The following is an 11720-nucleotide window of genomic DNA, read 5'->3' as shown; positions in this document are numbered from 1 at the left end:
ATTTTTTTGCACATGCTTTGTGAGAAAAATTAAAAATTTTCTATAAATTACATTCCTTTAAATCTTCATCACCCCAAATAAAATTCCTGCCTCCGTCCCTGCTTATGGGGTATTAGAAGATAGAGTTAATAGTTATATTGTTAGTTATTTCTGTTTGTTTGTTAGTCTATCAGGTGTCTGTTAGTTTTCTATCAGGAGGTTTGTTGATCTTTTATACTGCTAGGATCTGTTAGCCATTAGTATAAGTTCTCAGCTTCCCTGTTGTATCACTCACAATTTAGACAATATGCAATACAAACACATTATTCAGCTTCACAGACCCTTTTACAACCATTGAAGTTAGATGCAAAGCTACTACCACATATTTGAAATCTAGCATCGAAAGACAAAGCTACATATTTTAAACTACTATGGCCCCGTTTGGAAGAGCTTATTTGAGCTTATCTGATAACATAAGTTTTTATGGCAGTGTTTGGGAGAGCTTATGCAAACAGCTTATGGCCTACCATAAGCTGTTTTGAGCTTATTTTCATAAGTAATTCAGGATAGCTTATGAAAAAGAGTTTATGCTTAATATATAGCTTATTTTCAATTTATTTCAATAAGTTTTTTAAAATAGCTTATGAATAAGCACTTATGTGATAAACGCTTATAACCATAAGCATAAGCGCTTAATTAAGCTGTTTTTCCAAACGGGCATGAAATTGGCTGCACCATGATTCATTTTTTTTCTTCTAACGAATTATCACGTGTCAGCAACCAAAGTGGTAACACATGTGAAATGTAAGACCACACGGCAACATGGGTGACTTGACCGATTCATCAAAACCAAATTCATTAGGATTATTATTTTTAGTTTCAAAAATCAATTCATATTATTAGTTTGGATATTCATTTAATTTGATTTTATAAATATAAATCCAAAGTCTGTCCACCTGTGACCTGACCACCTCTATTAATGGACAAACAACAAAAAGAGCTCTATTTTCAACATTAACATATACTCCCTCCGTTCCTTATTAACTGTCCACTTTGAAGAAAAAATTGTGTTCCTATATATCTGTCCACTTAGAGTTTTAAGAGAGCATTAATTGATGTTTTTCCAAGAAATGTCCTTACAGGAACAATAAATGAAGAAAGATAAAACACATTCTAAAGGGTTATATAGGAAAACAAATAATACTTTTATGAAAGTCAATACAATTAATTGTTTTCCTTAATTTGTGTGAACATTCTCTTCCTGGACAGATAAATAGGAACGGAAGGAGTACATATTAGGGTGTTTTTCTCTACTAGTCTCGATCATTGTTAGCACAAGCACAAGGGAAATGAGACAGGCAAAATTTATTATTAGTCCTACCATTAATTGGAAGTCCTTAATTTGTGTGAACATTCTCTTCCTGGACAGATAAATAGGAACGGAAGGAATACATATTAGGGTGTTTTTCTCTACTAGTCTCGATCATTGTTAGCACAAGCACAAGGGAAATGAGACAGACAAAATTTATTATTAGTCCTACCATTAATTGGAAGTCGTTTTCCCAAACAAGTTGCAATATAAAAGATGGTAAAGAGTACAAACTGAAATTGTTGATCTTCTTGCCTTGAACTAGTCTATAACTGCATTTCTCAACCGTACAAACTCTTGAGAACTCAGATGGCTGAGGCTGTGCTTGAAGTTGCACTTGAGAATTTGAGCTCACTCATTCATAAGGAGCTTGGCCTGTTTCTGGGTTTCGATCGAGACTTGAGAAGGCTGTCCAGCACACTCACTGCAATCAAGGCAACACTTGAAGATGCTGAGGAGAAACAATTCACTGAAGCAGCTATTAAAGTTTGGCTGCAAAAGCTGAAAGATGCTGCTCGCGTTCTTGATGACATCTTGGACGAGTGTGCCACTGAAGCATTGGAAATGGAGAATAGAGGATTCATGTGTGGTTTACCAGACAAGGTACAAAGCTCTTGCTTATCCTCTTTTCATCCCAAGCATATTGCTTTCCGTTATAGAATAGCTAAGAAAATGAAGAGGATAAGGGACAGGTTAGATGAAATTGCTGAAGAAAGGAGTAAGTTTCATTTAACTGAGATGGTTCCCAAGAGAAGAGCTGACTGGCGCCAAACCACCTCAATCATTACTCAACCTCAAGTCTATGGAAGAAATGAAGATAAGAATAAAATTGTAGACCTTTTGGTTGGTGATGCTTCTGGTTTTGAGGATTTGGCAGTCTATCCAATACTAGGTCTTGGTGGACTTGGAAAAACAACACTTGCCCAACTCATCTTCAACCATGAGCGGGTAGTCCATCACTTTGAACAAAGAATTTGGGTTTGCGTTTCAGAAGATTTCAGTTTGAAAAGAATGACAAAAGCTATCATAGAATCAGCATCTGGGCATGCTTGTGAGGATTTAGATCTAGAGCCTTTGCAGAGAAAACTTATGGATTTACTGCAAAGAAAAAGATATTTGCTTGTTTTCGACGACGTGTGGGATGATGAACAAGAGAATTGGCAGAGACTAAAATCTGTATTGACGGGTGGAGGAAAGGGTGCTTCAATTCTGATCACTACTCGTCTCTCAAAAGTTGCAGCAATCATGGGAACGATGGCTCCTCATAAATTATCAATGCTTTCTCATGATGATTGTTGGGAATTGTTTAAACAACGAGCATTTGGACCAAATGAGGTAGAACGGACAGAGCTTGTTTGCATAGGGAAAGAGATAGCAAAGAAGTGTGGGGGAGTTCCCCTTGCAGCAATAGCCCTTGGAAGTCTCCTGCGCTTTAAAAGAGAGGAAAAAGAATGGATCTATGTTAAGGAAAGCAAACTGTGGAGTTTACAAGGTGAGAACTCTGTCATGCCTGCCTTGAGACTTGGTTACTTGAACTTGCCCGTAAAATTGAGACAATGTTTTGCTTTCTGTGCATTGTTTCCCAAAGATGAATTAATAAGCAAACAATTTCTAATTGAACTGTGGATGGCTAATGGATTAATTTCTTCTAATGAAATTATGGATGCTGAAGATATTGGAGATGAGTTGTGGAATGAATTGTATTGGAGATCATTTTTCCAAGATATTGAGACAGATAGATTTGGCAAAGTTGCACATTTCAAGATGCATGATCTTGTTCATGATCTTGCTCAATCTGTTACTGAGGAAGTCTATTGCAGTGTAGTTAATAATGTTATAACTAACGTGCGTGGAAGAATCCACCACCTCTCAATTTATGGGAATTCAATTCAGTTGCACCAATTCAAATCTTTGAAAACCTGCATAATGGGGAAATGTTATGATGCTGGCCATCTTCTACATCAAGTACTGAAATGTTATCAATTGCGGGTGCTTGAGTGCAGAGGACTCGAAAGTTTGTCAAGTTCAATTGGTCATTTAAAATATCTTAGATACTTGAATCTTTCTGGTGGTTGCTTCAGAACTCTTCCGGAATCCCTTTGTAGACTCTGGAATTTGCAGATATTGAAACTAGACTATTGCAATAGACTACAAAAGTTGCCTAATAATTTGGTGCACTTAAAAGCTCTGCAACATCTATCTTTGAGGTTTTGCTTCTCGCTATTGAGCTTGCCTCCTCATATGGGGAAGTTGACTTGTCTTAGGACTTTAAGAATGTATCTTGTTGGAGACGAAAAGGGGTTCCATTTGTCAGAATTGGGGCCACTAAACCTTAAAGGAGAGCTTCACATCAAGCACTTGGAGAGAGTAAAAAACGCAATGGCTGCCAGAGAAGGCAATATGTCAAGTAAGCACCTGAACCATTTGCGGTTGTCATGGGGGAGAAATGAAGAGTCCCAATCACAGGAAAATGTTGAGCAAATTCTTGAAGTTCTTCAACCTCATACCCAACAACTTCAAACTTTGGTCGTGGAAGGATATATAGGTTCATTTTTCCCACAATGGATGTCCAGTCCTTCTCTCCAATATTTAAACTCATTTGTGCTTGTCGACTGCAAAAGCTGTTTAAAGCTTCCACAACTAGGGAAACTACCATGTCTAAAGACTCTAAAGATATCTAACACGAGATGTGTGATAAACTTATATGAGGAGTCATGTGATGTTGGAGTTTTCATAGCTTTGGAATCTCTGATACTGGAGAAGATGCCGAACCTGATAAGGTTATCAAGGGAGGATGGAGAAATCATGTTCCCATGCCTCTCAGGTCTTGAAATTACTGAATGTCCTCAATTATTGGGGCTGCCATGCCTTCCTTATCTCAAGAATCTGCAGATACAGGGAAAATGCAACGAATATTTACTAAGTTCAATTCACAAATTCAGTAATCTTGAACAACTATGGTTGAGAGAGAATGAAGAGCTAACTTGCTTCCCAATTGGGATGCTAAGTAACCTTACTTCTCTGAAAAGGCTGGGCATTTTTCAGTACTCCAAACTTGAGGAGCTGCTCCCAAATGAAATCGCTAGCCTTGATGCTCTTGATGAACTCGAGATAAACAACTGTGAGAGCATAAAGTCATTAACAACTGAAGTATTGCGACGGCTGCAGTCTCTCAAGAAATTAGTTATTGCGGGGTGCCCTGAGTTCAATCTGTCAGAAGGTTTTCAATACCTGACTTGCCTTGAATTTTTGGTGATTGAGAGCTGCTCAGGTAATGATGGTTTACATGAGGCTTTACAACACATGACTACACTGCAATCCTTAACACTGTCTAATCTTCCAAACTTAGAATCTCTGCCTGCCTACTTGGGAAACCTTGGCTCGCTTCAGTCATTGACCATTTCTGAGTGCCCCAAGTTAATGTGTCTTCCAATGAGCATTCAATCCCTAAGCTGTCTGGAACAGGTGCACATTTACGGTTGCGAAGAATTAGGAAAGCGATGCCAGAATGAAACAGGGGAGGATTGGCCAAAGATAGCTCATGTAGAAGACACTCGAATAAAAGACAGGGGAGCGCGCTTCTGCCTAGGGGGTGGTGTACAATACTCTGCAGGTTTATTCTTCTAGATCTCTGTCTTTGTCTATCTCTCTCTCAGATACTCACAGGCAATCATTTTCAAATACAAGGTTTATAATTTAAAAATGGAAAATGTACATAGAGAAGTTAAGGATGACTTATGCCATACTCCAGCTAAACATATGTAGTATGTATGCACCACCAAAATGATGCAGATATTACCATCCCCCATAATGTTTCCCCATCTCAAGCGCTTACCAACCCAAACGGGATTCATCTGTATTATTTGTTTATACAACTGTAATCAGTTCACTCTTGAATTTAGTTATTCCCTTGTCAACTTCTAACTATATGATATGATTATGATCTAACAAAGCTATCTTCACTTCATAAATTCTTGGTCCTGGGTCTTTAGAGATGGTTCTTATGGTATTCGTGAGGTTAACTATGTAACATCACTAAGAAAAAGGGGAAACCAAAAGCAAGCACTGGCCCAATTGTCAATTAAAAGAAAAAGTGAGTTTATGAAAAGAAAATGCTCACGAGTCACAGAAAATAAAGCTCCAGTTGTTGTTAAAACACATTAACAATTTGTGAGTAATTTTACATTCACAAGTCACAAAAAGGGAACTTCTTCTCACAAAACTGATATGAATATAGTATCAAAAAGAACAAAAAAGGAAGCACCATTTGTTTGTCAGTTAACTTAACCAAGAGCAAAAACCTGTCATTCAAATGAAGCTACTTTCTGCTAAAGGAAAACAAATACTATCGTGGGCAACCAAATTATTTAAGAGGGTCAGAGAACAGGAACCTGAAATGGGCGCAATCTCCTCTCAACTTCTTCAAAAGTTTCTCCATACATGACATCTACCTCCCACTGCATATTATCATATTTAAGAGCTTGTTAAATTCATCAAATTTGAAGTTATACAATTATAGTATATGACCAGTTGACCACCACTACTAAGAAGAATATACAAATTATATTTCTACTCATGATCATTTCTTGTGGAGGTGAAATTGCATGCTATCGGGACATGGGAGCATCAAATATCTATTTACAATATATTAAGATAGAGTGTGGAATGTGACTTTAAAGGGAGATTGTATTACTGTGGAAAATAGAAGAAAAATACAGAAAAATAGGAGTAAATGCTCCTAACCAGGGTCCCAAGCTATTTGCCGAAAATCTGATATAGAATATCTCTTTTCCCTCTAAACTTGTTGTGTACATGTTAATCCTCTACTAAAGTGCGCATAGAGCCTTATCATATCCCCTTCCTATTATTAATTGAGTCCGTCTTTGGAAATCCTGCAATTCTTAAGTCAAAATCAATTCTGAAGAGAAACTTACGTTTTTTAGAGTCAAAGTTGATTTCTAGGTAAGAGAAACTGATCAAATGCAGAGTCCAAAAACTTATCAAGCTCAAATAACTTAATCTTCAGACTTCAATGTTAATCAACCCAACTAAGTCATTTCCTTCATTCTTGCCACTGAATGTTTGATAATTATCTGATTTTTTAAGGAAATTTCTGCATTTTTGTGCCAAACTTGAAATTTGGATTTATCATCATGTCTTTTAATTTTTTATCACTCTTGTGCATAATCATCCATTCCAATAAGGAAGTAATGCCAAAAATAATAAAAAGGAAAGAAGAGTGAATAAAATGGAGTGACTTTCATTGTCATAGGAGAAAGCATAAAAAAAGGTTTTTGGTTTTGGATCTGAATTTTGTTCTTTGAAGAACAAGCTTCAGCCTATTGGAAGGCAAGACAGAATGCAGACCTGGCTGTTGGGTTTCATGTGCAATGCAGGAAAGCTCCTTAACTTCAGCAACGTGTTCATCTCAGGCTGATTTAAGGGATGAGAGTCCTCAGAAATCAGAATCTTCTGATATAAAAAGCCTGAAATTAGATCCATACTATGTACTACTCAAGGCATTATTGATAAGGATTCAGTTAGATCCATACTATCATAGTTAAGAGGCTTAATAGTGATGTTAGTATATTAGAAATGTTAATTTTTCTACTATTCTCAACTCTCAATTATTTCGATCACCAGAGAAATGAGTCGAGTGAAAATTTTCATTCCTACCATTAGTTGGCTACTTGGCCGTCGCCTTCCATGTTTGGCAATTTTTTAATAGTGCTAGACTTAAAAAAAAATGGTAACTTCAGCTGAAATCCCAAACTACATTATTAGTGGTGGATCCCTTGTTGACTTATCTAGTCTATGCAAAATAACTCTTCTCCTTGTCAATATTCCTGCCTCAAACTAGACTACCACAGCATATCTCAACCGCAGAACCTCTTGCATTTTAACATAGGGAGTAAAAACTTGGAAGATGGCTGAGGCTGTGCTTGAAGTTGTGCTTGAGAATTTGAGCTCACTCATTCGGAAGGAGCTTGGCCTATTTCTGGGTTTCAGTGAAGACTTGAAAAGGCTGTCCAGCACACTCTCTGCAATCAAGGCAACACTTGAAGATGCTGAGGAGAAACAATTCATTGATAGAGCTATTAAGGATTGGCTGCAAAAGCTGAAAGATGCTGCTTACGTTCTCGATGACATCTTGGACGAGTGTGCAACCGAAGCAATGGAGATGGAGAATGGAGGATTTTTGTGTGGTTTATCAGACAAGGTACAAAGCTCTTGCTTATCCTCTTTTCATCCCAAGCATGTCGTTTTCTGTCATAATATTGCTAAGAAAATGAAGAGGATAAGGGAGAGGTTAGATGAAATTGCTAAAGAAAGGAGTAGGTTTCATTTAACTGAGATAGTTACAGAAAGAAGAGATGACTGGCGCCAAACCACCTCAATCATCAATCAACTTCAAATCTATGGAAGAGATGAAGATACGGATAAAATTGTAGACTTTTTGGTTGGTGATGCTTCTGGTTTTGAGGATTTAACAGTATATCCAATACTAGGTCTAGGTGGACTTGGAAAAACAACACTTGCCCAGCTTATCTTCAATCATGAGAGGGTAGTCAACCACTTTGAACAAAGAATTTGGGTGTGTGTTTCCGAAGATTTCAGTTTGAAAAGAATGGCAAAATCTATCATAGAATCAGCAACCGGGCATCCCTGTGCAGATCTAGATCTAGACCCGCTGCAGCGGAAACTTATGGATTTACTGCAAAGAAAAAGATATTTGCTTGTTTTGGATGACGTGTGGGACGATGAACAAGAGAATTGGCAGAGGTTGAAATCTGTACTGAAATGTGGAGGAAAGGGTGCTTCAATTTTGGTCACTACTCGTCTCCCAAAAGTTGCAGTAATCATGGGAACAATGCCTCCTCATGAATTATCAATGTTATCTGATAATGATTGCTGGGAATTGTTTAAACTACGAGCATTTGGATCAAATGAGGTAGAGAGGGCAGAGCTTGTGGTCATCGGGAAGGAGATAGTAAAGAAGTGTGGCGGAGTGCCTCTTGCAGCAATAGCACTAGGAAGTTTGTTGCGCTTTAAAAGAGAGGAAAAAGAATGGTTCTATGTCAAGGAAAGCAAACTGTGGAGTTTACAAGGTGAGAATGCTGTCATGCCTGCCTTGAGACTTGGTTACTTGAACTTGCCTGTAAAATTGAGACAATGTTTTGCATTCTGTGCATTATTTCCTAAAGATGAAAGATTAAGCAAACAATTTCTAATCCATCTTTGGATTGCTAATGGCTTGATTTCTTCCAATGAAAGGTTGGATGTTGAAGATGTCGGAGATGAGTTGTGGAATGAATTGTATTGGAGATCATTTTTCCAAGATATTCAGACAGATAAGTTTGGCAAAATTACATGTTTTAAGATGCATGATCTGGTTCATGATCTTGCTCAATCTGTCGCTGAGGAAGTCTTTTGCAGTGCAGATAATAATGATATAAATGATGTGTCTGAAAGAATCCTCCACCTCTCAATTTATGGCAATTCAATCCAGTTGCACCGATTCAAATCTTTGAAAACCTGCACAATGGGGAAACATTGTTATTATCCTAGGCAACTTTTACCAAAGATATTGAAATGCCAGTCGTTGCGGGTGCTTGAGTGCAGACGACTAGTAAGTTTGTCAACTTCAATTGGTCATTTAAAATATATAAGATACTTAGATATTTCTTATGGCAGCTTCAGAACTCTTCCAGAATCCCTTTGTAGCCTGTGGAATTTGCAGATATTGAAATTGGACTACTGTCGTAGTCTACAAGAGTTGCCAAATAATTTGGTGCGCTTAAAATCTCTTCAACATCTATCCTTGACGCATTGCACCTCATTATGGAGCTTGCCTTATCGGATGGGGCTGTTGACTTGTCTTAGGACTTTAAGCATGTATTTTGTTGGCAATGAAAAAGGGTTCCATTTGGCAGAACTAGGACAACTGAACCTTAAAGGAGAGCTTCACATTAAGCACCTAGAGCGCGTGAAAGGCATAATGGATGCCAAAGAAGCCAACATGTCTAGTAAGCACCTGAACCATTTGCAGCTGTCATGGGGGAGAAATGAAGAGTCCCAATCACAAGAAAATGTTGAGCAGATTCTTGATTTGCTTCAACCTCATACACAACAACTTCAAACTCTACTTGTGGAAGGATATAGAGGTGCATGTTTCCCACAATGGATGTCCAGTCCTTCCCTCAGATACTTAAATTATTTAATACTCTTGGATTGCAAATGCTGTTTATACCTTCCGCAGCTGGGGAAACTACCTTCTCTGAAGTATCTAAGTATATCTAACACGAGTAAAGTAATATACTTATACGAGGAGCCATGTGATGTTGGAGTTGCAGGAATTTTCATAGCTCTGGAATCTCTGAAGCTGAATGAGATGTCAAACCTGATAAGGTTATCAAGGGAGGATGGCGAGAACATGTTCCCGCGCCTTTCAAAACTTCAAATTATTGGATGTCCAAATTTGTTGGGCTTGCCTCGCCTTCCATCTCTCAATCGGCTAAAGATACAGGGGAAATGCAACACAGATTTACTAAGTTCAATTCTTAAATTCCGTAGTCTTGAACACCTATACTTGGGATGGAATGAAGAGCTAACTTGCTTTCCAAATGGGATGCTAAGTAACCTTCCTTCTCTGAAGATACTGGACATTTGTAGGTACTCCAAACTTGAGGAGCTACCCCCAAATGAAATTGCTAACCTTGATGCTCTTCACCATCTGGATATATACCGTTGCGACAGCCTCAAGTCATTAACAAATGAAGTGTTGCGAGGGTTGCAGTCTCTCAAGAAATTATTTATTGCTGGTTGCCCTGAGTTCAATCTGTCTTCAGGTTTTCAATACCTAACTTGCCTTGAGAGTTTGGAGATTCGTGGTATCTCAGAAATGAGGGGTTTACATGAGGCTTTACAACATATGACTACCCTGGAATCTTTAACATTGTCTGATCTTCCAAACTTAGATTCCCTACCTGCCTCCTTGGAAAATCTTGGCGCGCTTCGGTCATTAATCATTTCTGAGTGTCCTAAGTTAAGGTGTCTTCCAATGAGCATTCAATGCCTTAGCTGCCTGGAACAGCTGAGTATTATCGGTTGCAAAGAGTTAGGCAAGCGATGTGACAAGGAAGCTGGCGAGGATTGGCCAAAAATAGCTCACATTCAACGTGTTGAAATACAAACCTAGGGAGTGCGCTTCAGCATAGGACACTGCAGGTTTATTCTTATCTCTCTCTCATCATAAAATCAAGGGAACACACAAATTTTATTTAGAAAAATATTAAAAATTACGATCCAAAACACAAGAGTTGGTAGTTATCCCCTACTACCCTCCACAATTGGTAGTCATTAACTTTATCATATCAGCATTTCTTGCAATTGAGCTAGTGCAAGATTGAAAGAGGGTTGTCATATAAATTGAAGCTTACTAACTCTAGGAACTGTTATCTGCAAACTTAGGCTAGCTTCTGAATATTGGTTCAATTGTTGTAGCATCCGTACATGCTCACTAATGCTTAACCAGAATTTTTAGTTCCCTTGCTGTGGAGTGAAAAGCAGAATGTTTGCTTCACAGAAATTGAGGTTTGGTTAAGTATAAAAGAGCACAGAGACACAATCTGGACTCAGAGATGTAATAATATTGTTCACTTATATAACCATGTGGCTCTCTAAAGCTACATGAGATTACCATTCTTATAGTGGCTTTTGGTAACCACTTTATTAGCTTCTTCAGATATGAAATTGTGAATTATGGTTTAGTGGTCTTTCTAATTGTGAGTTGAATTGTGGGCATAATATTTCTTTCATTTTTATCTAAAACTAATGAATTTGTTTGCAGCAAGGGAAGAAATGGACATATTCCTTTTAGAGATTCAAAGCTAACCCGGACATGCAGTCATCATTAGGAGGCAATGCTAGAATTGCAGTCATCTGTACCATGAGCCATGCACGGAGCCATGTTGAGCAATCAGAAACACCCTCTTATTAGTGAATGTAGTGGTGTCTGATAAATCACTAGTCCAGAAATTTCAGCAAATCCAATCAATTATCAAATCACAGCTCTCCACTTCTGTTCTCTCTTCAGCTTTGTAGATATATGCAACTAGATATTTTTGGTGTATATCTCTCAACCATTTTGCGTTAAAAGGATGCTGAAGCTTTTGTGATATCTCCTCTAAAGAAATTTTATTAGTGTAAAAAGTTTACAACCTTTTCCTTTCACTATTATATGGCATTCCATGACTCAGTACACCTATCCTTAGGAACATTTTCCATGTAAAAACTCATTGTTTTTATCCCACCCCTTATTATTTATTCAACAAATGCCATGTCAGAATTGATTTAAAATCGACTTTACGAA

General features: G+C 37.8%; 2 protein-coding genes across 2 annotated transcripts; both read left to right on the top strand.

Moving 5' to 3' along the window:
- Positions 1-1395: 1395 nt before the first annotated feature.
- LOC130739950 (putative disease resistance protein RGA3) lies at positions 1396-5253 on the top strand. The gene has a single exon (XM_057592426.1). The coding sequence runs from the start codon at positions 1658-1660 to the stop codon at positions 4973-4975; it is 3318 nt and encodes a 1105-aa protein (XP_057448409.1). The 5' UTR covers positions 1396-1657; the 3' UTR covers positions 4976-5253.
- Positions 5254-5447: 194 nt separating this feature from the next.
- Positions 5448-11568, top strand: LOC130739953 (putative disease resistance protein RGA3). The gene is made up of 3 exons (XM_057592429.1): positions 5448-7891; positions 7937-10576; positions 11199-11568. The coding sequence occupies exons 1-2, from the start codon at positions 7275-7277 to the stop codon at positions 10545-10547; spliced, it is 3228 nt and encodes a 1075-aa protein (XP_057448412.1). The 5' UTR covers positions 5448-7274; the 3' UTR covers positions 10548-10576; positions 11199-11568.
- The last annotated feature ends 152 nt before the right edge of the window (positions 11569-11720 follow it).

This window comes from Lotus japonicus, chromosome 2 (assembly GCF_012489685.1).
Source record: "Lotus japonicus ecotype B-129 chromosome 2, LjGifu_v1.2".
NCBI lineage: Eukaryota > Viridiplantae > Streptophyta > Magnoliopsida > Fabales > Fabaceae > Lotus > Lotus japonicus.
Note: the sequence above shows the minus strand (reverse complement) of the source record. Positions and strands in the feature narration are given on the sequence as shown.

What these genes read in the sequence shown, in the direction of transcription:
- LOC130739950 (XM_057592426.1), top strand. Translation starts at nt 1,658, where the DNA reads ATGGCTGAGGCTGTGCTTGAAGTTGCACTTGAGAATTTGAGCTCACTC.
- LOC130739953 (XM_057592429.1), top strand. Translation starts at nt 7,275, where the DNA reads ATGGCTGAGGCTGTGCTTGAAGTTGTGCTTGAGAATTTGAGCTCACTC. An exon ending in GGAAAAACAACACTTGCCCA is followed by an intron (nt 7,892 to 7,936) that starts GCTTATCTTCAA and finishes CTTTGAACAAAG; the next exon opens with AATTTGGGTGTGTGTTTCCG.